This window comes from Canis lupus, chromosome 7, assembly GCF_011100685.1.
Source record: "Canis lupus familiaris isolate Mischka breed German Shepherd chromosome 7, alternate assembly UU_Cfam_GSD_1.0, whole genome shotgun sequence".
NCBI classification, from domain to species: Eukaryota; Metazoa; Chordata; class Mammalia; order Carnivora; family Canidae; genus Canis; species Canis lupus.
Window position 1 is genome coordinate 1,305,038 of NC_049228.1, and position 25,862 is coordinate 1,330,899.

General features: G+C 45.3%; 2 protein-coding genes across 6 annotated transcripts in view; one reads left to right on the top strand and one right to left on the bottom strand.

Moving 5' to 3' along the window:
• Positions 1 to 25,862, bottom strand: part of NAV1 (neuron navigator 1) — a 242,939-nt gene that overhangs the window by 43,535 nt on the left and 173,542 nt on the right. The gene's annotated exons all lie outside the window — the stretch shown is intronic.
• LOC119872478 (ATP synthase F(0) complex subunit C2, mitochondrial-like) lies at positions 1,431 to 1,820 on the top strand. The gene has a single exon (XM_038541906.1). It carries the CDS (start codon positions 1,431 to 1,433, stop codon positions 1,818 to 1,820), a length of 390 nt encoding a protein of 129 aa, XP_038397834.1.

Here is a 25,862-nt window from a genome sequence, read left to right on the forward strand (position 1 = left end):
TCTCAGAATTTAAAGGCCTCGCTCCATGGTCTGGCCTCTATCGTTGCCATTCTGTTTCCTTGTCCTTAATACGTGACCTGTTTCTCTCTCTCTGGAAAGTTTTAGCATCTTCCCTGGTGTTCTAAAATGTCATTAATGGCATGCCCTGGTGTGGGCTGATGTTTATCCGTTGAGCTGGATACCTTCCTGGGCCCTTTTAATCTAGAAATTTTCATGCATTATTTCTTTGATGACTTTCTCCTCTCCATTTTTCCATTCTCTCTTGTACAATGTTTATTATTCAGATGATAGATTTTGAGGCTGATACTCTTATTGTCTTTCTTATTGTCCAGCACTATAGATATTTATTTTTTAACCCCACATTTTGGGCAGCGGCCTCAATTTTATCTTCAGTTGCCTCCATTAAAATGTTCATTTCTGCTATCATATTTAAAATTTTAAGGGTATTTTAAAAATACTATATTGTTTTTTTCTCTCAAGGGTGCAATCTCCTCTCTTAATAACTCTCAAAGATATTCATTCACTCATTTATTCAGAGGGCCAGGTTTACAATCTCTCTGTACAGTTTCTCGTTCCAAGGAGCTTTTCTCTGTTTGTATTGGTGAGACTTGCAGGTTATAGACCCTTCTGATTTGTCGGATGATCCTTTGATCCTTGGCTGTTTGTGTATAGGTAAGACTGGAACACCCGTTCTAGGTTGTTTAGAAGCTTTCTGTACATTGGCAGGACTGGTCAATTATGGTTTCAGTATAGGGAGGAAGTGATTGGACTTACTCATTTAAGTCTTTTCTCTTGGGCTGGTCAGTTCCTAAGAGAGGAGTCTCCCAAACTCCTAACTGAAGCAGAAGCGCAGTTGCCTTCCGGGAAGTAGCAAAGGAGAGGATCTCAAAGTTTAAGTGTTTTTTATATACATGTTAAACCAATCCTCCTGTTTTTAGTTTCAGCTCTTCACCCACTAAGAGTACCTGATGTCACCAATTACCAAGCTTTTTGAGGGCTCTGGGGTGCAAACAGGGTTGCTGTGTAGCTCCTGCTACTGGATTCAGATTCAGCTTTAAGTCAGATAAATCAGTTCACACTTGCCATTCTGATTTCCAGCTTCTGCAAACTTGGTGGCTATTATCTCTTCCTTCTCCCATTCTTTGTCCTTGTGGTGTTAAGACCTAAGGAAAAAAGACCCTGCCCCCCCTCTTAAAAATTATTTATTTATTTATTTATTTGAGAGAGAGAGTAAGAGCACCAGTGGGGTTGGAGGGGACAGGTAGAGGGAGAAACAGAGGACGTGAGGCTTGATCCCAGGACCCTGAGATCATGACCAGAGCTGAAGTCGGATGCTTAACCAACTGAGCCACCCAGGCGCCCCAATCCCACCCCTCTGTCTTCCCTGCACTGAGAGCAGCTCTCCTGCCACAGGTCGTCATCCCCTGAAAATGGACGCACGTACAACGTGCGTCTCCACCCACCTGTTGCTCAGGAGCACCTCTCAGCTGTTGAGCTGCTCACTGTCTGCAGCGCTGCTAAAACCACCAGAGACACTGACAGATGGCTGTCAGCAGCTTGGCAGCCCCACGTCCCCGACCTCCCTCCTTCCCAGCCGCAGCTTCCGAACCAGCACCATTTCAAGGGCCATTACCCCAGCAGCCACGCTCACTGGGCCTGGGGCTGCCACGGTAGGGGCAGCTGGCTCTGGGGCTGGAACTGGGATTGTGTTTGGGAGCCTCATCACTGGTTACGATAGGAACCCTTTTCTGAAGCAAAAGCTGTTCTCCTACGCCATTCTGGGCTGTGCGCTCTTGGAGGCCACGGGCTCTTTTGCCTGATGGTGGCCTTTCTCGTCCTCTTTGCCGTGTGAAGGAGCCGTCTCTACCTCCCTTAGGTCTTTCTCCCGTATCTTATCTGGCCTGTATGTTCCTTTTCCTATACCTCCCCAGGCAGCCTCGGGAAACTGATTGGCTCAGGGCCTGACAGAAGGAAGACAAATAAATAATGTATTAATAAGAAAAGAAAAAGAAAGGAACCCCAACCCCTTTATTATCATTTTATTCTTGTGAAATATATTAAACGAATGCTACCAGCAACAAAACACCCTTAAACGACACTCAACAGAACTGGCTCTTTTGGATTAGACGTTCTGATGGGTAGACTTTGAGTAGAGTGAGGACAGGAGACATTAACTTTGTGGAGTTCCATCACCAAATGAGGAAGAGCCAGAAGGAACCATCTAGATAATGTTTTGATGAATCAAGACCCTGGGAGAAAAGAGGCTGGATGGACACTGTCCCTCCTGAAACATGACTGCCTGAGGTCTAACAACAGAAAGTCTTTAGGAGAGTTTGCGGACTTTATCAGCTAATGAGCCACACTTACTACAGAGTAACTGCCTGGTCATTCAAGATAACAGGGAGAAAGACAAGCAGCTTAAATATGGCACCAAAACAATAAATAAAGAGGAGGGCAGGGCTCAGAGCTCGGGAGGGCTACTGCATCCGTTTGGCACAAATAATCTCACTGCTCACTCTAAGCTGGGTTTTGCAATCTCCTTTCTATTTCTCTTTAAATTTGTTTCTCACATAGATCTCAGGTGGAGAAGAGAGAGTTGGGCAACAACAAACTAGGTCTAAATTTACTAGAAATGCAGAATGCAGAGAAGTTAATATTAATTTATAATCCAGCCTACTTATAACCACCATCACCAACAGGCAACTGATGTAAAAGAGAAATGTTCTCTCTCTTGTACGTTTATACCATTTACTTTGCACGGGGTAGAAGTGTTCATCCTGGGAAGGGTATTACAGGAATAATGACACTGTACCGTTTTTACTCACCCTCAGAATAGATAAGAAAATAAATCAGAATAAACATATGAGAGATTAAGTCAGGTATAGACAGGATGATGAAAATGACTCTTGTCAAGGGATATTTCTAAAGTACTGGAACAGGCTGTAGCAGTAAATTCAAGATTTTTCGCAGCAGGATATTCATTTTCTCATTTACTGATCACCTCATATCCTTTAATCCTCCCTCCAAATCTCACACTTCTCATTTCCTGTTTCCCCAAAAAGTATCACAGTTATTTTTGCACCTTATCAAAAACTTCAGTATATCTTCAGCTCTTTTTCTTCACTTCCCTCCTCAAGAACTCTGCTGATTGGGCAGCTTGGGTGGCTGAGCAGTTAAGCGTCTGCCTTTAGCCCAGGGCGTGATCTTGGGAGACCTGGGATCCACTCCCACGTCGGGTTCCCTGCATGGAGCCTGCTTCTCCCTCTGCCTGTCTCTCTCTCTCTCTCTCTCTCATGAATAAATAAATAAAATCTTTAAAAAAAAAAAAAAAAGAACTCTGCTGATTGTGTGACCACTTGCCTTTAAATCTACCTTTTTCCCCTCTACATTTCTCCTGCTTTTGCTCTGGTTCAGAGCTAATGTCCTCTCACTCAAACCACTGCAAAAGCCTCTTTATTGACCCCACTGTCTATATATATTTTTTAAAAATTTATTTATTTATTTATGATAGTCACAGAGAGAGAGAGAGAGAGAGAGAGAGAGAGAGGCAAAGGCACAGGCAGAGGGAGAAGCAGGCTCCATGCACCGGGAGCCCGACGTAGGATTCGATCCCGGGTCTCCAGGATCGCGCCCTGGGCCAAAGGCAGGCGCCAAACCACTGCACCACCCAGGGATCCCCCCACTGTCTATAAATCCTCCCTCCTTCAAACACACTGAATATGACCGGAAGCTTAATTCACCCAAAAGTGTAGCACTTACCAAGCCTTCATTAGCTCCTTATTGCTGATATAATAAAATCAAAATTCTGAGCGCCTTGTTCAAGATTATCCACCAGCCATCATTAACACAGGGTAGGGATTAAGAGCACAGATGTTGTAGCCAGACTATCTGAATTCAAGTCCTATAAACTCTGCCTAGGGTTCATTTAAGTTTCAATCTGCCAAACATTCATTGACTTCCTAGTATTTACAAGATAGTCTCGGTTGCATGGGCATTTAAAATGAGCTCACAATCCAAGGGTGGAAGAAGATGTATACATGAAATGAATACCATATCTGACGTACAGACAACATACCTAAGAGGATTCAGACAAAAGAGTGATTTAATTTTCCAACAAAACCCAGAAATAGGACTTTGCCATGTTAGGATATAGATTAACATAATGCTCACCTCCTTTTCCCTAGTCCTACCCTGCTCCTAATTCTTAAGTCCTCTAGGATTCCTATTAGGTGACCGGCTGTCTCACCTAATTTCTTTTTTGGAAATACAGGCCTGCATGAAGAGCCAGTCTTATCATCACTGCGCAGTCACCTGTGTACTGCTGAGGATTCTGGAGTCCTGGCAATGTTATAGAGACTTGACAACATTGGTAGGTACCGAAACCCTACCTACTTTCCATGTGTCTCTAGCTCTGCATTTTGAAAGCTTACTTTTCTTCAACACCCAGATCAAACACCAAGTTTTCTGAGATCTTCCCTAATTCTCTTTGTCAGAAGAAATCTCATTCTCTTTTATGTGCACTAGACTGTATTTCCCTGAGGGGTAGGATTGAGTCTCATTCATCTTTGTACCCTTCATACAGTTTTTTGTACATAGTGGGCTTGTACAAACTTGCAGACTTGAACTCCTAACTTCTGTGAAAGTAGGAATGAATAAACTCAGGGAAGGGGTTATGATTTTGGAACTGCTTCTTAAAATTCTCTAAGAATGATTAATAGTTTATTTTTAAGAAATCCTTGTTTCAGAGGGAATTTATAAACAATCTTTTCTTTCTTTCTTTTTTTTTTTAGAACTTCCAGTTCCCTGCTTAAATTCTCCATCTATTCAAGAATATAATCCACCTTTTCTACTACATCCTTAAAAATATTTATAGAGAGTATTTACAATGTTGTCTGTTAATTCCAACATCTGGGTCATCTGTAGGTCTGCTTCTATTGACTATTTTTTCTCTCAGTTATAGTTTCTGCTTCTTCATGAGTCTTCTAACACATGCCAGATATATGTAAACAAAGAATGGCAATACATATAACTAGAAAAGGATGTGCCACTTCCTCTGTCAGGCTGTTAGGACTGAGAGCTGAGTCGGTCTAATCTGTAGCAGAACGAGGTCTGGGCTCTGTTGTCTCTTTGGTTAAAGTCAGTGCACTGCTGGTTTCAAATGTTCTGAGGGTAGCATGAAGATTGTCTCGGTGGGGCTTGGGATCTGACCATAGTGAGACTCCAGGTATCCTTCTCTATGCTCTATAGCCCAGCCCCTGGCTTTTCGGGCTGCTGTGACACTCTCTTTACTCTTGGTGGGCTGCTTCTATACACTCACTGAAGGGCCACTGTGCTTTGAAGGGGTCTTTTTTTCTTTTTTTATCATTCTGCCTTGCTCTCAGATTTCTCTGCAGTGTGTTACTGCTAGGTAACTCAATGAGTGCTCTCTGTACACTGGGTAAGGAGGGGAGTGTCTTTCTTATCTTTCTGCCCTGCCCTCAGTTGTCAACCTGCTGGCACTGTGTGTACTAAGTCCTCATGGAGAGAATGAGGGGTAGGTGGGTACAACATTTGCTCTGGGATTTAGTTTCCTTATACCAACCAACACATAGTCTTCAAAAGTTTTGTATGAAGTTGAGCTACTTTCTGCTTATTCTCACCTATGGTAGGTTTACTCCTGCTGCTGTGCCTCTAGAATGAAAGGGGCCATGCATTTTTCTCTCTCCTAGGAAGGGCTCATTCCTTTCTGGAACTTAGTTCAATTAGAATACTTTGCATTCTTAGACATTTAATTTTTTTGTTTTCTAAGTTATGTTTGTTATTTATCCAGCTTATTCTTGTTATTTGGGTGGGAGTGACCATATTATGACACTATACCATTCTTTTCAATAAATCAGCCTCTTGAGTGCTAACCCTCCATCTAGGGCTATAAGAATGGCAACAGATTACTCTTTCTCTTCTCTTGCCCACTTTCTAGTACCGACACCACAGTATCAGGGATACTCTGGTGCACCCCATTTCCTCTGTAGGATGAAAAGAAGGACTATGAGGAAGCCAGCTCAACTGCACATTGTTCTGTTTGTGTCTGTGAAGACACATGGCAATGCACAGGGCAGGGAACACTCCTCCCCTCTGGGAAAAGCACCAACACTAACGTAGCTCTTGGCTAGGACTGGCCACCCCTCCCAGACTTCTCTTACACAGTTTGCTCCCCATATTTCAGGTCCAGCCATTCCACAGAACTTGAATAGCCAAGGGAGCCTGCAGGCAGCCAGAGGGCCAAGGGTGTGGGCTAGCTAGCGGGAAGGGTGGACTAGCTTGTGACTACACAGGAAAAAATCCTCATTGCTTCTCTAGCACAACACAGTTCTTAAAAGTCAGACTTGAATACTGAATCGTTTCTCCATTTGTCCAGAATATATATGCCTGGTGAGCCAGTAACCACATTTCCCTGGTTATTTACCACTTAATGGATAAGAACTCTGTACATGGAAGCTTACTTTCTCCTCTGAAAGTGACGAAATGTCTACAATACAATAGGCTGGTTATAAGAAATGGAATTTTGGGGTGATTATTTTTACTCCTAGAATTTATGGGATTGGAAGCCTAATGTTATATCCCAAGGAGATACCTAGTACTTCTTGCTTTCCCATCTAGGAAAAGAAGAGCTACGCTTACCATCTAAACTGGAAATGAGCTCCAAGACAGCAGGAAGCTGTTAGACCACATAGTGTACCCAACTTCTGGGAACTAAATCTCCAAACTACTTATAAAAAGAAGCCAGAGTTAGACTTGGGAGGCTTTTCAGTCCCCATCACTGTACTGACAAGAGTGACTGTATTCTATGAAACACACAAACATCAAATGGGGCAGAGGGGGAAAGGTCACGAACAGCCACAACTCTTGATACTCTCTCACTTGTTGGGGTTGATGGACAGCAGCCTGGGTCAGGCAGCGAGATAGGAAACAGTGACTAATGGCAAGACAAAGTATAGATTAGACTTGAGGTCTGATGGCAATCTGACAGCCGAGCTGGGTGGAAGGCTGGCAAATGTGACAACTCTGGCTCTAGGTTCCCTAAGAGCCAGGATGGCTATGGATCAACACAAAAGGGCTATTTTGAGAATATAAGTGCTTTCGATGATGCTGTCATTGAATGGTTCTGTAGCCAAGAGTATTTCATGACATCTGCCCCTGAAACTGAAGTTACTCTTGGTACTTTAAGGAGACAGGGAAAAGTGTACATACAGTTTGTTCTAGGATAAGTCCAAGACAGAATTAAATACATAAAGAAAAGAAAAAAAAGAAAAAAATACATAAAGAGACTCACAATTAATCTGTCCTCCCGGGGAGGTTAACTTGATGGCTAGAAATGGACCAGGCTGAGTTCAAAGAGTATATACTTCTATGAACCAGAATACATTCCTGATACTAGCTCATATTTTTATAAGATTTTTAAAAACAATCTATTTAGCTGAGAGAGAAACACACACACAAAGAGAGAAAGGGGAGAAAGAGAGAGAGAGAGAGAGAGAGAATACAAGTGTAAGTGAGGGGAAGGGAGGGAGGAAGAAGAGAATCTTAAACAGACTGCCCCACTAAGTGTGAAGTGCAGGATGCGACATGGGGCTCCATCCCACGACTCAGGAGATCATGACCTTCTTGCTCTCATCTTAAAAATCTCCATAACTGGGCAACCCCGGTGGTGCAGCAGTTTAGCGCCGCCTGTAGCCTGGGGTGTGATCTTGGAGACCCGGGATCAAGTCCCACATCAGGCTCCCTGCATGGAGCCTGCTTCTCCCTCTGCCTATGTCTCTCTCTGTGTCTCTATGAATAAATAAAATCTTAAAAAAAAAAATCTCCATAACTTCCTTGGACTTCACCGGCAACCAGGTTAGAGTTTATATACAGATTTCCTTGCTTACAACCTCAAGAATACTCTGACTTCTAGGATGAAATATAATAGCTTAACCCACATGAAAGTGTCAATTTTGTAGTTAAAAATAGTTAAACAGGGATACTTTTATATGGTTCAACATCAAATAGGTTTCTGTTCATGTCTGGCCTCTGCTTCAGCACTTGTCTGCTATGGAAGTGTAGTGGTGGATTCTAAACTCTTAATAATAAGAAAACCTAACCGGAAGAAATGGAGTCATATGACAGAAATGACAACCTGTCCTGACCTAAGGCTTGTTTGGTACATCTGAACAAGGGTTGGTACATCTCCTCAAGTCCCCAAGATATCCCACTCTTCATTTGTCTTTTATACTCTTCAGGTCCCGTCCTGGAGGTGAGCCACTCTGCTCATAGTCAGCTCAGGCTTCCCCAGAGGTCACTCACACAGCCAATGAGATGCGGGCTCCTAATGAGAGAATTAGTCAGTGAGGTTCCATCTATGGTCCCTGCAGCAAGTGGACTTACTTGCTCTCCCTTGTTAACAAGGTAATAATCTTCTAGATCTGTGTAACATGGTAGCCACTAGCCATATGTGGCTACCAAGTACTTGAAATGTGGCTAAGCCCATATTGAGATGTATAGTAAGACTTCAAAGATTTAAGATTTCAAAGATGTACAGTAAGATTCAAAGATTTCAAATCCTTAGTATGAAAAAAGATTGTAATACATCTTACTAATAACTTTATATTATACACTAAAATAACATTGTAGATATATTGGGTTAAATAAAACATGTTACTGTAATTGATTTCACCTGTTTTACTTTTTAAAATGTGTCTACTAGAAAATTTTAAATTACATATGTGACTTGCATCATATTTCTATTGGAAAGCGCTGTCCTAAACAGGAAACTTTTGGTCGATGAAATGTCAGCTTTGAGGAGCTGGAGTTCATTAGTTGCTGCAGTGATTACAGCTGATCCATGACCCGGGAAAACTACGGTGTGCAGTTAAACTTCAGCTTATCCTTCTCTTGATGGCACCAAATGGGTAGAATTGTTGGATGCATGAATTGAATTATCAGCCACAATCCTCAGAGAGCCTTCAAGAGGTTAAGGAGGATAAGTGATTTTAAAAAGAAAGAAAGAAAAGATAGTGAAAGATCAGAATGTAATTGGGCAATTTCATGATGTTCGGTTTTGCAAATGAATCAAGGCCATGTAGAGAAACCAACATTCTACTCAAGTGCCGCCAAAGTTCTCAAAGTCAGTAACCTCTCCCGCTCCCCACCCCCATGTGGCCTCAGAGCACTCCAAGAGCAAGGGGGAGTAGTGTCTGCTTCATTACATGTCTGTGGTTTGGCAGAGACCACGGCAAGCTAGCCTGATCTGGCCAACCAAACCAGGCGATGGGAGGAAAGGATGAATTGCACAGAGTGAGAGATTTAAAGGAAGAGGGGGTAGATGGGGGAGCAGCCAATGTAAATTTTTTGAGCTAAGGGATTGCCAAGTCAAGGGCAAAGATCACCTACAAGAAGGGACTCTAAAGAACAAGGTAACCAGAGATTGGTATGAAATTGGAGGATATATACAATTAGGAAAATTTATTTGGTCTCCTTGATATTTTGGCAGTAAGCTCACACTAGGATCCCAGTGCATAAGGAAACTAATGGTTTCAGTGACTTATTAAAGACACTTTCTAAATTCCAGTTTGAATCACAGAACTATCTGACCAATTTTATTCAACTCTCAAATGCTGAGGCCAATTTTGTGAATGACTGTAGGCTGGGGACCCAAAATTCAGATTTAATTCCTATAGATTGGCTTACACGGTACTCTTGGCACCATAGAAAAACCAGGAAATAGTGCAACTTTGGAGGCTATCATTCTAGGGTATCAGCTCCAACATCCAGGGGATGAATTTTTACTCAGATGCAACTCGGAAGTTTGTAATGATTAATACCACAGCGTTTGAAGATATTTCTTGGCAATCAAAGCCAATATAAAAGCCGAGGAAATTAGGCCCCAATGCCCTACTATACCTTGACCATTCTGTAAAATTCAGAAATAACAAATTTCCACTGTTGTCTTTTTCTTTTAAGTCGCTCAGCTCGTAATTTCTACAGTTCTCTGTGGCATCTAGAAAGGGGATGGTGTGAATCAACACACAAGGCTGCTAACCCACTAACCATATGAAATATCACCCTAAGGTGCTGAGAGGGGACTGCTGTTATTTCCGAGGATGCCTGATGTAACAGAGAAGTGAGAAAACTTGTGTCTGCTCGGCCCCATCTCAACTCTTGCTCAAGTTGTAGACACCATCAGCATGTCCCTTTGAGCTCACTCTCCTTTCTACAAGGCCTAAGGTTTTTTAGTGGTGGTAACAGGATCACAGGCCCTGTCCTAGGCATAACTCATTCGGTCAAAATCAAGCCATTTGTTTTTCTGCCCGAATCCATTACAGATGTCATCTCACCAGTGGCAAGAATGCTTTTAGAGAGAACTCGCCTACTAGCATGGAGTCCTTAATTGGTCTGGAGAACCAGAGGCCCGTGCAGTTACATACAAAATTCTGTGCATACGCGCAATTTTCTGGACTTGGATCATACTTTCAGATTCTCAAATGTCGACGGCCTAGAGAAAAATTTTAAAAAATTATCATCTTGCCTCAACGCAAATGCTTCAAGCACGGCCTTCTTGATTCTCACATTTAATCTTTGCTCTAAGGTTAAGAGAGTTTCTTAAGCCTAGACCATTGGTGTAGACCGAGTTGTGTCCCAACCACATATCTTTACACGGAAGCCATACTCCCAATGACTACATTTGGAGATAGAGCCTTTAGGGAGGTAATTAAGGTTAGATGAAGTCATTAGGGTGGAGACCTAATCTGACAGGACTGGGATCCTCATAAGAGCAGGAAGGGACACCAGAGAGCTCCTTCTGTGTATGCGCACAGAGGAAAGGTCATGCAGAGACACTGAGAGAAGACGGTGGTCTACAAACCACCAAGGGAGGTCTGACCAGAAGCCTAACCTGACAGCATCTCAATCTTGTCATTTTCGCCTCGGAACTGTGAGAAAATCAGTTCCTGTTGTTTAAGTCTCCCAGTCTTTGGCATTTTGTGAAAGCAGCCTGGGCAGACTAAGGATAGCCATGAAGTGATGAACGCTAGCTTCTTTTTCTTTACATGTCAACACCCTCAGCAGTAGGCTTCACTGGGCGCTGACCACCTCCATCATCCAGGCTGGTTTCAATTCAGAGATTTATTAACATTAAGCTTTTGATCATAATACCACAGAGGTCATTACAGCTTAAGTAAAAAATACCCAAATCCATCGGCTGGGCTCAGTAGAAGCTACGGACTGAGAAAAATCAAGGAGTCGAGCAAAGTGGAAGGAATTATTGCTTTGACTTGGCAGCAAAATAATCCTGGAGAAACTCCACCTTTTCATGATGAAATCAGGTTCTATGTGCACTGCTCTGATGACTTGATACCCCACTACGCAGCCCTGCAAAGAGCTTGTATAGCACTTTGTGGAACAAAATGGATGTGACTGGATTAGAGGTATCAATATATTTTATTGGGATCTTCATGTGGGAAAGGGTAATTGCAGTGTAGTGGGCAAGAGGCAGAAGCGAGACGAGGGGGGAAGACACAGGGCTGTCTCTGAGCCGTGGTCTTGGTTCAAGCTGTGCCATGTCAGCTGGCAGCGCCAGAGCAGGGGTGGGGGGTGGAGAAAAGAGAAGAAAGTTGAGCTGTTTAACGGGAGTCTCCGTAATTAGGACCAACTGTGGGTGAGGAATGCTGAGTTGGCTGGCCACAATTTGTTTGAGTTTTCTCTAGTTTCAGAGATTTCCCTCTTTGCCTGCCTCCAGCCTTGCCCCTCCTCTACTGTTTTCACAGAGGTAGGAGTGAAAAAACAGGGCGCCTCCCTCTTATTTACAGACACGTCCCCACGAGGACATTTAAATCCTCCACCCAATGAAAGATAACAGAGTATCTCTCTCCAGAAAAGGGCAACCCTCCCAGGGTTTGGGGCCCTTTGGGGCCGGCTCTGGAACCCCAGACACGCGCCTCTATCTCCGCCACTCTTTATGATCAGAGGTTGACCAGTCTGTCTTAGCCTCCAATTCTCCAAGTACAAACAGGTTATAAAGCACCTACGAAGCAAAATGTGTGGAAAGTTGAACATCAGGGAAAATCATTTCGATGCTTAACTAGGGCAAAAAACCCCCTATCTTGACAAAAACTAAAAAGTCACAAAATTAAGATGTTGATGGATAGAAGCGATCTTAAATTAGAGTTTCTGTTTTTATCGGAGAGAGTCTGAAGGAGCCTCTAAGAATAGTCAGTTGGGGACTCTTTGGAACCAACATTTCTTTTTTCTTGTCCAAACCATCAGAGATGTCCCTATCTTAAGGATTTTTGGAAAGGGATGAAAATGATATTTGATTTAAAATTTCATAAGATGCTTCCTGTTTCCTCCCCCGCTTTCTCACCCATATTGTTCCTGAGGCTTCTCTTAGGAGTCTGTCACAATCCCCAAATCCCTGGCCAACTCAAAGGAAATGATACAACAGTGTCTGCATTTCTGCATTTTCTTGAAAGCAGTAAGGAATTAAGAGATAACCGACAATATTCTGAAAAGTTGGAAAGGTTCACGTTAAATGCCTAGAGCAGGGTTTGGCAAGTTTTTCCTATAAAGGACCAGATAGTAAATACTTTAGGCTTTGAGGGCCATATGGTCTCTGTTGCAACTGCTCATCTCTGCCACCGTAGCAGGAAAGCAGCCACGGGCAGTATGTAAACCAACAAATGCAGCTATGTTCCAAAATAACTATTTATGGATGGTGAAATCTGAATTTCACGTAATTTTCATCTGTCACAAAATATTAGTCTTTTGATTCCCCCCCCCCTCCCAATCACTTGAAAATATGAAAACCATTCTTAGCTTTTTGGGCCAGGCAAAAACAGGCAGTGGACCAGATCCAGCCCAGAAGGCCGAAGTCTGCGGACCTCCAGGCTAGACTGAACTAAAGACGAAAAGGAAAAGAAATAGGAATTCCTCAACTGACAAGTCCTGGCCCAGAAAGCAATTTCGGACTAAGAAGGACCTCCGCTTTTATTCCCTCGTAGCGCCTTTCTGATCTAACCTGCTCAGCTTACACGTCAAAATCAAATTTTTCTTTTCTTTCTTTTTTTTTTTTTTTTTTAAAGATTTTGTTTGTTTATTCATGAGAGACCCAGAAAGAGAGGCAGAGACACAGGCAGGGGGAGAAGCAGGCTCCATGCAGGGAGCCCAATGCGGGACTTGATCCCAGGACCCTGGGGTCACGCCCTGAGCCGAAGGCAGATGCTCCACCAATGAGCCACCCAATTTTCCCCAAATCAGATTTTTCTACCAGCAAAATAGTACTAGCTCAATTTTGACTCAGAAAAAAAAAAAGATGGGGGGAATAGGTGGTGAGGGGGCGGCAGGAGAGGAAAATAAAAGGAAAAAGAAGCAACACTAGTGTTGTTTGCACCTGACTGCCAAGCCTCCCCTGGAAGCAGGCCGCCCCTTGGGACGGTGGGATTGGAGCTCATCCGCGGCTTTTAGGACGATGGACGCAGGACCGACAGGAGCAAGAAGCCGTTTGTCGTCAGACACACACATCCCGCTACACAGACGGTTGGAAGGGTCATTTGCCGTCGCGTCCGCGTAGACTTGTCCCGCTGCGGCAGCAGGGCCGCGGCCCGGATGCTAGGGAGCTGCCGCTCCCCTCAGATCTCGCATCACCCCGCTGGCTTTCGGGGGGAATCAAAAGAGAAGAAAAGACAGGAATCGGGCCCTAAACTCGCACCACTGGGGCTGAGGCATCCGTGCAACCCGGAGCACTTTCCGGCAGCTCCAGAAGGTTCAGGCCAGACGGCTGGTGTGAAATGCTGAGTTGGCAATAAACACCTCTGGGCCGTAAGCCTCTCTCTCGGCGGCCTGAGGCTCCCCACCACAAACCCAGGGAGCTGCCAGGCCTTCCCTCTGAACACGTCGCTCCCCCCTTTTTAGACTTCTTTGTATCACGTTCAATCTTCACACTCGATTCCCTGGCCTTCCATTATCACCTTTTCCCCCCTTTTACCCTATTAAATAAAAAGTCCACTTTCTAACTTCTTCCTTAGAGTTCCACAGAAACTGAGATCTTTTTTTTTTTCCTATTCATTGAGCCTCGGTCAAAAATCCTGAATCAAAATCAAGGGCTGACGAGCCACCCAAACTTTCTGCCTGTAGTTACCCTCAAACCGCCCACATTTAACCGGCAAAAGAAAGACGAAACGACGAGGAACGTTAAAAAGGAAAGCCAGCAGAGGAGAAGTGAACACAAATTCCAAATCCTAAAACCTAGAGAGGAAAGTATGGGACCCTAAGTCCTCCCATCCGCCAGCTTACATACTATCCTGAGCTCACATGAGGCAGCGGGACTGAAGTGCGTCTGTAGATCTGGAGGTGGGAGCGCCTGAGGATCTATCGCTCGGATACGTGCCAGGTATGGGACAGTACGACACTCAGTAATGCACATAAAGGCTACGTCATCCACCTGCAGGCCTGCCCCACGAGCACCCTGGGCTTGTTTTCCATTTCAAAAGTAATACTGAGAGTCCAACCTGTCACAGAATGCAACACCCCCCCCCCCCCAGGAACCCATGCCCCCTCGAGATCCCTAGGGAGAAATTCAGGGGAACAACCGTGGGTGAGGAAGGCTACTCTGATCATCTCAAATGCAGGGTCACATCACTACGTGGCTGTCCCTTCACTAGATTTAAAGGAAGATAAATACCCGAGGCCGGTTGGAGAGTCGCAAATGAGCGGCAAGAGGAAGCTGTTTCCCAAGTTATGGAGATTTTACTGCGGCCTGCTTAGGTCACTTGCAGGCTCAGCCTCTGAGACTTTGGCTAGATCTCTCCATTCCCATGAGGTCTGCAAGTCCTCTTTATGTCCCATCCTCATTTAAATCCCAAACTAAGCGGCTCCTGGGGTGGGGGGCTCAGCGGTTGAGTGCCTGCCTTAGGCTCAGGGTGTGACTCCGGGGTCCCGGGATCCAGTTCTGCTCGGGCTCCCTGCATGGAGCCTGCTTCTCCCTCTGCCTGTGTCTCTGCCTCTCTCTGTGTCTCTCATGAATAAATAAGTAAAATCTTTTTAAAATAAACAAACAAATAAGTAAATAAATCCCAAACTAAAAATAATAACCACATAGGATGTCAGCGGCTGTAGGGGCAGGAGCCCAGGGTGATGATGGTTTTCTCCTTTTACCTGCCCCCCGAGGCCCCACAGGAGCATCAGTGCGTTGCCAGGCAGGCTTATCAGTGTGCTACGGGCACAGCTGTACCCAGGGCCTCAGTCGGCACAGCGGTGTCATCCCTTCCAGAGAAACAGCCACGAGGAGGAAGGGGAACGTGCGGGCTGCTTCACAGCTGACCATCTCTCAGTCTGCGTGCACTCAAAGCGAAGCCTCCTGTGGGCGCCGAGCACCAGGTGCAGCATCTGGGCTGCTTGGCCAACAGCGTGCATCGGCTCAACCGGAGCTGCGCCCTGGACCCACCCAGGCAAGCGTGACTGACCAACGTATACCCTGCGTGGCGGATGGAGCCATGCCCTGTACTTAAGCACAGACTTGCCTGAGGTTTTACTACAGACTCACGGCTTCCTGGGAGACAATGAATTTAGGAACCCGAGGGGACACACAAATGATTCTCAGGGACACGCACAGTCTTTGCATTAGACCCTGCGACTTCAGATGTGGTGAAACCCCAAGGAGGGTCTCCAGTCTGTGGGGTCAGTACAGCTCACTCAGCTGTTGGCTGCCTGTGCATAAGCTTGCAGCAAATCAAAGAGGGTCTCCACTCTTCTACTACCAGATGTGCCGTGTAAATCCAGTGTTTCCTTTTTTTTTTTTTTTTTTTTTAAGATTTATGTATTTATCCACGAGACACATAGGGAGAGAGGCAGAGACACAGGCAGAGGGAGAAGCAGGCTCCATGCACCAGAAGCCCGATGCAGAATTCGATCCTGGGACCTGGGGTCACGCCCTGGAGAAGGACATGCATTTTACAGTATAGTCTAGCGGAGATGCCAGATCTGGGCTGACCCACGCACATACCGCAATCGTATTTTTCTCTGTAAGTATCACCACATCATTATGAAAACAATAGTCACCGTGTGCCCGGTATTTAAATACGTATACCAAACACCTGGCGGGCATTTAAGTTTCATTTATTCTTCACACGAACCCTGAGTTAGATACCATTTCCACCTCCCCTCTGTGAGAGCTACCACCTAAGACAGGTAGAGTTACATGCCCAGGGACCCACAGCACGTTAAGAAACCAAAGCCAGCTTAATATCAGGGACTGTCTGACTCTAAAGACTCTATGTTTAACCACTACACATACTATAAATACTCCCATCACGAGACAGATAACTGAAGTTAGGGGTGGTCACAGAACAGCAAAACTAAATTAGGCATTTACTCAGGTCACTGGGGAACCATTTGGCGTTACTTCTGCAGCGCATTATCTGGCAGCTTCCCAAATGGTGCTCCACCGGAGGGCGAGGATCATTTATGCTTCCCTGGGGGCTCTTTGCACAAAAAGGTGGTTTCTAGGTCAGATTTAATTTGTGTCTGCTCCATCACTTTTGCACCAATGTCTCAACAGTTACTGAAGTTTGGGACTGAAAACGGTGAAAAAGAAATGGGTTAGTCCCCGGACATCCAGAGCCCGCAAACCAAAACATAACTGGCCCGAAGGAGAGACACGCTCCTGGCGAACTAAAGGGAGCACGTTGGCAAAAAGAAGGATGGACGGCGGTCCCACTGGACAGAACTCTTTCTTTCATCTTTGCTCAAGCGAGTCCTGCAGATAACAAAGGCAAACTGCTTTAACGTGAGCCCCACCGAATAAAGTCTCAAGGCCACAAGCCCGCAAGAGAACGGGTACACACTGTTGAAGGGGCAGCAGGATGGGAGAAGAGCCAATGTCTAAGGATGACTGACTTAGCATGTGGTGGGTAGGGCGTTCCTTTTGGATGACCCCATTCCAGTATCTTTCCCCCTAGGCCAACTCATCCAGGACTCTTCCTGGCCCTTGACTATGAAGTTCAATCTTCCAGATGCTGCTTTGCAAAGGAAGTCTTTGTAACCCGTGGGTAAGAATCCTAATGAGGAGAGGGGGAAATGTTGGATGAACCCCTCCCCAAGTGGGGCTGCTATCTGGGATCTTTTGGATCCAAAGGGGGGCACCCTGTGGCCCTTAGGGGAAGGGGAGCAGCAGGAGCCGCCCTACACATGGTACAGCCCAGGGCCTTCCAGAAGAGCCACAGAATTGGCTGCGTCATCCCTAGAACTCCTCTTGCACCGTCACACATTGCAGCTAGGACGGCCAAGGGGCACTAGTGGTGCGTCCTCTTCAGACAGCTTTGTCTTCCATTCTGGGCATGGGCCAGTCTTTAAAGTTGAAGTTGTCAGTCATGGCCCCTCACAGCTTAGGCTTTGGGATCAACAGCATCAATTTAGTGGCTCCAACTCGCTTTCACCCCACCAGAGGAAGTCCCGCTCATGGGTTCTCCCTCCCCTGACCAATATGCAATACCTGCCGACTGGTCTTGGTGCTGAGGTCTGTGCCCGCCCCGGCTGTTTCCCTTCAGGTGCTCATTTTAGATGCTGATGGGAAGTCCAGAGGCTTACTTAGGGTGTGGCCCTCTTTGGGTAGATTGGTCTCCGTTAAAAAGTAGACAGCAATGGGGAGCCTGGCTGGCTCTGTAGGTGGAATGCGGGCCTCTCGATCGTGGGGTTGTGTGTTCGAGCCCTACATTAGATGTAGAGATTAACTGAAAATAAAATCCTTAAAAAATAAAAGTAGACAGCAATAGAGTAGGGCCCAGGCTAGACTTGAGTATGAGGCCATAAAGAGACCCCTTCCTTACGCAGAAGAGCTTGTTCACCCAATCTTGCCCAAACCACAGACCTACAAGTGTGGGACATCTCCAAGTTCAAGAGAAAATAAAATGTTCCTCTCTCGTGCCTTGCTGGATGATAATGAATTCAGAAGTGTTACCTAGGTTAATGGCAGCTGTCCTGGGTCGGCTGATTTTGGAGAACGTCCTTTGATTACTTACAGCACTGAAGATGGGGAATATGTACCACGAACCACAGTGCTGTGTAGTCTCTATCCCAAGACAGAGGATCAGATATAGAAATGGAAAGAAACCTCTAAAAACTCTTCCCCTTTAGAGATCTTCAGGAGGAGCTGCTTCTTCAGATATTCAATGGAGTGTATGAAGCAAAAGTCAAGCCTGCAGGGCAGGTTGCTGAACAGGGAGATAATGGGAATTGCTTTTTTTGCGGATGACATCCTGGTGGTTAAGAACTGGTAGCGCTCCCTTGGTCAGTGTAACGGTGGTGCCTCCACGGAGAGATGCTTTCACGGCCTCTTGGGCTACTCCTACCACTATCCTTGCAAGGACAGAGGGAAAGGACTTTGGAGGCCTAGTAAGAACCATTTACGGATCAATCACGAAGACAGCCAAAGCAGAAAAGAAGGGAAGAATTTTTCATTAATTCCATGCCTTTTTTCAACTCCCTGGAGAAGGATTAAGTATATATATATATGTACATATACATATATATATACACACACATATATATAAAAATAAAGTAAAAAAAATATATATCGGATGTGCTGGAAGAGAAGTCTATGAGTCTGAAGAAAGAATTTTTTTCTTCAGGATGAAAATGCAGAGAATTTCCACATATTTAGTCAGGCGAATACAAACTATTGACTGAAAAACTACGCAGCAGGAAGTGGGGATTCGGAGGCATCATGAATCAGGGTGTTTTGGAGAGTTGCCCTGTTGGGCGGCCACCCAGGACATCATTGGCCAGGAGGTCAAAGGTTTAGGTATCCACCGTAGAGGCCCTGGAGACACTTCTCGGGCCCCGTGCGGACACCTTGCAGAGAGAGATGAAACAATACGACGAGCTGATAAAATGGTTCTGTTTCAGAATAAACAAGGAGGTACGAAGTGTTTGGAGAACTAGGCTTTGTCGATGCCTGTAAAATGTGATTATAGTGCTTTAATTTAGATAAACTCTCTAAAACCACACCAAAACTGAAGGGTTAAATACTTTTATGCAGGCTCTGCAGTACACCCATACTTGTGCACTTCCGCCTTCACTTTCAGTCTGTTCCTCAGAATATTGTTAAGACTTAGGCGCAACGTTCAGCTCTTACATGAAGGACTTGTTCTGCCCAAACCTGCAATTAAGGAGACAAAACCCCTCAACACTTCCCTTCTAGGAGACTCTTCCCCATTTTAGGCATCAGGAGCAATGGTTTCACCCTCTAGGTACGCCCCCCACACCTAGGACTCACGGGTCCAGTGTGCTGGCTGCCACGTCTCACCCTGCACACTGCCACGACTCTTGTCTTACACCCTCTAAAGAAAATCAAACTAAGAATTCAAAAGATTTTGTAGCCTGCATTCGGCCATGGAAACTGGAGTAGTTTTAGGGGCGCCCGGGTGGCTCAGGGGTTGAGCATCTGCCTTCAGCTCCCTGGGGTCCCGGGATCAAGTCCCCCAACGGGCTCCCCGCAGGGAGCCTGCTTCTCCCTCTGCCTGTGTCTCTGCCTCTCTCTCTGTGTCTCTCAGGAATAAATAAATAAAATCTATTAAAAAAAAAAAAAGAAAAGAAACCAGGGTAGTTTCTCCTCTGTACCACAACTGATAGCCAGTCATCACTGCCCCTTAAAAAATAATGATGAAAACTAAAGTAAGCTAAAAATAAGTACATCCTTTCTCCACCTTAAGTTTTCTTTAAATGTTTTTATGCAAAAGACTTAATTTTTATTTTACTGGGATAAGACAGGGTTTTTTGTGTGCATTTCAATTCTTTCTAGTATTGCTGAAAACAATTGAAGTATGTTGCGTGAAAAAAGTCAACTGGGCACAGTGAAGCCTTGATCTCAGGGTTGAGTTCAAGCCCGGCATCAGGCTCCAGGCTGGACATAGAGTCTACTTAAAAAAAAAAAAAAAAAGTCAGCTGGGCAATATGTAGGTAAGGTATTAAGTTATAGTTGTCTTTGCTTTGAATTCTTATTACCGATGTCTAAAGGCACTAGTTTCTCCAAAGTTTTACCTTAAAGTATCTAATGTTTGCTTCTGTTCCTGATTGCATTTTGTTTACATTATACCTGAAACCATATGAATATTTTTTAACCTTTTGGTAAAATTACACTGTATGAAATATTCATATAGGTTGTATTGCAAATTTTATTTTGAGAGCCAATTATACATGTTGAATAAAATGAACTACTTCTCCATTGAAAAAACTGAAGTTTTTTTTAAAGTTCATAATACTGTGATTTGTAATAAGAAATATACAGATTTGGGTTTTGTCCCTGTTTCTGGCACTGAGATCCTAAAATCCTAGGAGTTTCCTAAGTGATGAAAGTGATACAGGTGTCTTCACTTCTATTTACGTGATGACTTTTGGACCCTGACTGAGGATGGGGGCTGGTTGCCAGGGGAACCGACCACATGATTAGAAGGTTGGAACTTTTAGTGCCCATTGGCTGAATCAACTGGCAAAGGCTGATGATTTAATCAATCATGCCTCCATGAGGAAGCCTCCATAAGAACCCAAAAAGGACAGCGTTTGGAGAGCATGTGGGGTTGATGAACATGTGGAGATGCTGAGGCAGCCTACTCAGAGAGCGGAGCTTCCCACATCCCTGGCCCTCTGTATCTCTTCCATCTGGCTGTTCCTGAGACGTGTCTTCTTATAATAAACTGGTACTCAAGTCAGCAAATGTTTTCCCAAATTCTGTGACCTACTTTAGCAAATTAATTCAACCCAAGGAGGCGATGTGGGAACCTCTGATTTACAGCAGGCAGTCAAAAGCCAGGTGGCAACCTGGATCTGCAACTGGTGTCTGAAGTGGGTGGGGGGCAGGCCTGGAGAACTGAGCCCTTAACCGTGGGATCTGATGCTCTCTCTCCATGTAGACAGTGTCAGAATCCAGATGAACCGTAGGAGGTCCGGCTGGTCAGAGAATGAGGCATCAGAATCAGAAGTGGATATAACAGGACAATATAAAATTGTATCCTGTGGTACAGGTAACACAAAACTCCTCACACAGACATTAGGATCAAAAAGGTAAAAGCAGGGGAACCTGGGTGGCTCAATGGTTGAGCATCTGCCTTTGGCTCAGGTCATGATCCCGAGGTCCTGGGATCAAGTCCCATGTCGGGCTCCCCATAGGGAGTCTGCTTCTTCCTCTGTGTCTCTGCCTCTCTCTCTGTGTCTCTCGTGAATAAATATATTAAATCTTAAAAAAAAAAAAAGGTAATAGGTCCAGGAGGAGAGGCTTATCTCCAGTTTGATCCTGGTGCCTCCTCATCATGAGCCACATGGGGAGAACCTGCACTCCCCATCCCCACCTAACCTCTTTTACTCCTCCACTCACTGGAACTTGGACCAGCACCCACACTGCTCCACTAAAATCTCTCTGGCCTGGGTTCCCGAGGCTCTGCACATCGCTAAATCTGATGAGCAGCCAGCCTTGATTTTCAGCCTCTCTGTGGCATTTAGCAGTGTTAGTCACTCCTCGAGATTCTTCCCTCATCTGCCTCACCGACGGCACCCTCTTCCCGTACCCCCTTCTCCAGACTCTCCCTCCGCCAACCCCTTAAATTTTGGTCTTCATTCGTATCTGGCCCTTGACGTACTGGTGTTCTCATTCTACCCGCCTTCCTGGGAGTTCTGTCCCTGGCACATAGGTCAGGGAAGCATCTTCCTCTATAGGGTGAGAGGGGTTGGATGCAGGGGCCGGGCACAGAGTAGATTCTCAATAAAAACTGTGTTGGAGGAATGAATCAAGGGTCATATTAAGAAGTTTTTATGGATATGGTTGAGAATCCTACCAGGGTCTGTGGTAGGAAAGGCCATATGGAAGAACAACTACCACTAAACATTTTCTTCAAAGCAATTTTGTTCTATTGGGAGTTCCCAGGTTCTAGCTTTCCTTCCCTTTCCCCCTTCCTTGGGCTTTTGGCAACGTATCTACTTTTGGTAAAGAGTGTAACAGCTTCAGTTGGGTTCCTGTGGTCGGGAAGGTTACACTAGGATCTTATTTGCTGCACCTCTAGCTCAACAACAATCACCCGGTACAATTACCCGCTAGAGGCCCACACTTTGTGTAGCCCCCAATCGATTTCTGGAAAACCCTCCTGTGCAAGAGCTTGCCCAGAACAGCTTAAGATGCAAGACAAAAGCAGACCTTGCTGTGAAGTTGTTTATGTGTGAAATTGTTTGACCTCTCATAGTGAGAGCTCCTTGAGAACCCAAACCCAAAGCCTGGTTTCTGTGGAAGACACTTATCCTGGCCTATGTAAAATGCACAGCATCTGACTTGAGTATTGTCATATTGTTGTTGTTGTTTTTAAGGATTTTATTTATTCATTTGAGAGACGGTGAGAGAGTGAGCAAGCACGAGTGGGACCCACAAGAGTGGAGGGGCCGAGGGAGAGGGAGAAGCAGACTCCCCGATGAGCAGGGAGCCCGACGCGGGGCTCCACCCCAGGACTATGGGGACAGGACCTGAGCCGAAGGCAGATGCTCAACCACCAAGCCACCCAGGTGCCCCAGTACCGTCATTTTGAAGGAATAATTGGAGAAGCACTAAAACCCGACCCCAATCTGTTTAATAAAGACGTTTGAAAGCTACGCTTTTACACCAACGTTAACCAACCACTCTCCAATCCCAGACAGCAGCTGAAACATGAGGTCACCACGTTTTCCGGTCATGCTCTGGACGGTAGAATTAAATAAAATAGAGGTTTTCTCCAATTACCCAATTATGGGCTGAAATATAAATATAGCACAATTGCTTCTGCTTTTTCCATTTATGAAATATGTTCTGTAGCTCCTACAGGGGCTCATCAATTCCATCTTCCAGGATGGGCGGCAGTACTTATACCACAGAGGTGCCCAAACATTAAACATTAAGAAGTTTAAAAGTTAAACATTAAAAAGTATTTATGTGAAAATAAATAAATAAATAATAAATAAATAAATAAAAGTATTTACGTGAAAAAAAAAGTATTGACGTTATCTTTTCACCACCACCCCCGCCCCCCCGGAAACAGTCACTTTTTTAGAATGGTCTTCTTCACTTGGGAAGACAGTTACAAGCAACCCAGAGAACTTTCTTTGCTTGGGGGGACGTGGGTTCCCAATCCATTCTCAGACCCCAGACAGATGGGAGATCCTATACAAGGTAACCTTTAATCTGAGCCTCTCTTCCCCTCCAAACATCATACATTCTTTCCTAATGTAAAGATTTCCAACAGCAGCAGCACAAAACTAGCTGTTAATAATAGGTCCCAACATGTAAATTACAGTGGTCTCCAAAAATAAAGCTTCATGGGGGAAAAATCTGCAAGTTACCACTGTGAGGTGGATGCAGGGTAAAGAACAGTTTCCTCACACCACGGAAATCTGGATGTCCTCGCTCAACTGGCAGACAAGCATCCTGAACACGGTCCTTGGAAGAGATTTTTTTTTTTTTTTTTGTGAAAACCAAACCATGACTTTTCCCTACCTCGCCTCTCCGTCTCCCGCTCCTCAACCAACCTTACAATTAAACACCAAGCCTTGTTCCCTGAGTCGGTCTTTCCTTCTGTTTCTAGAGAGCAGTGGGGGGTGGGAGGGGGTGGGTAGTGGTAGCAGGGGGCAATGCTGTAATCTGTTACCTTCTCAGCACTTTGTCTAAGATAATGACTGGGCCCCCACGGCCCCCACGGTACTTGTGAAGTTTTCTTCCCTGCCAGCCAGCCCATAAATGCTTATAGCCTTGAGGCCCTTAGAATGCGAGTGCTTGTTAAGGATTCTAAGAGCAGGGCTCCCAAAAGGGCCCCTAGATTCATGCATTCTGAATAGCTTCCACCCCACTAAGATGCTCCATTCTTCTTTGATCAATTCTACCAAGGAACGCTGGGCAGGTCCATCCAAAGAAATCCTAGCATTATACAAGTCCATTGAATGGAAAGTTTACTTGTCGCTTTAATCGGGGTCTTAAGAAAGGTTGAGTTGTCACCCCCACCGTGGGGGGACCACTGATCTGGCCTCGGTGGGCACTGTCATTTTTACAGCCCTCTTGCCTTCACCTTTATCTCAAAATTAACCGCCTTCTTATCTTAAGTCATTGGGTTCATGGCCCACTAACTCTGGGTGAAATATCTTTGTTGAAGGCTCTGAAGGTTTTTCACTTCAGAGAACAGGACAGCTGAATGCCACATTGTGCCTGGGGGTCAAAGGTCAGCATCACAGAGAAAACCCAGCTAATGCGTTGTGAAAGACCTTCATTTTTATGGGTGAGTCTTCATGCATGTGAAAGTAAGCACATCTCTCACCTATCACAAAGCCCTGAACAAAAAGAATGAAAGGGAAAAAAAAGGAATCCTAATCCTTAACCAGCAAGGGGATGGAGTAAAGATCTTATTCCGGAGAAACGAAACTGAATGCAGGTGTTCAGGCAAGGTAAGAAGCCACTCACTCTAAGCCCCAGGCATGACATTCGGCCCACTTAAGGAGGAAGGATGAATGCAAGGAGAAACAAAGGGGGCAACGGAAAAGATTTAAACTTCTCAAACCCTCACCTGCAGCCGCCAGAGAGACCAAATCTTTCTGTAAGGCAGATGTCCGACCCAGTGTACACAGAACCGGGTGCTGGGGCATCTCGAGGGCTTCACGAACAGAAACACCTGACCGTTTTTGTGTGTGTGTGTGTGCCTGGTTATGGCTTTCAGCACCTCGCGAGGCTGGACTGCGGCACATTTCCGCAGGGAACCCTCGCTGACCACCTCCGTCCCCTCCGGGCTGTCTCCCCTTCTCCCCTTCATTGTCCGCTGTGTGATTCCCAACGGCGGGCGCCCTTGCTTCTCCTTCCAGGAAGCGCTAGCTAAGGTGGGCAGTCTTGCACCTGGGGTGCGGAGCAAGTCAGTGTCAGCGTCAAAGGCAGTGTTAGATTTCTGGGCGCTTCATCTCTTTACCTGGCATGGAAACGTCCCCCACTGCTGGCCATACATGAAGCACATCCTTTGCACACGAACACCCCCCCTCCCCGGCCTCTCTGATCTGTCCTTTACTTATGCTTTCCTCAAAATGCCTCCTGCCACATCCCCTCCCCAGGTCAAGAGGGCGAAAACTTGTTATCTAAAGATACATATCATAGGGGAAAAAAAAATCCAATTTTGGAAACACAGGAAATGACTGGCTAGGAAACTGCTTTTGGTATTAACATGCTTTTCTTGGGCAACTGGGTTAAAATCTCTGTTCCGAGGCTTTATGATCAGTCTGGGGCTTTGGCATAATCCTTAAGAAAGTCAGAAGAAGGAAGACTGAAATTAAAAGAAGAGAAAGTTAATCAAAATCAAACGGGGTTTATTTCTGGGAAAGGTGCCTTCAGGCAACAGACAGGAACAAAAACATCCTGTTCTTTCTTCCATTTTGTTCTGATGCTGGATGGATCCAGAAACGCTTCCAGCTTAGAAAAGGGGCCCCTCCAGTTCTACCTCACCCTCCAGTCTTTCTCAATTTGGAAGAATGAGGCCCTAATGGGGCACCCCTCGGGGTGCCAACCTCCCAGGCATCAACCAAGTGTTGATGCCCAAGTGTTACGTGTGGGTAAATGCGAATTTCATCAGTTATCCCCCCGACGGAGTGGACAGTGAGTGAATGTAAGCTAGGGCCTGGGCACTAAAATCGTGCCGTCTAGCCTCGCCCGGGGAGAGCAGATCTGGAGAAAGAGACGCGCAAATGACCTAACCTAGTAGTGTGGAAGCTCCTTTTGAAGAGGAACCCTCTCTATGAACATTTTTACCTGAAATCCCCAGCGTATAAAACGGGTAAAAACAGAGCTGCTCGGGTGGAAAGGGAGGCCGAAGATCAGGGTC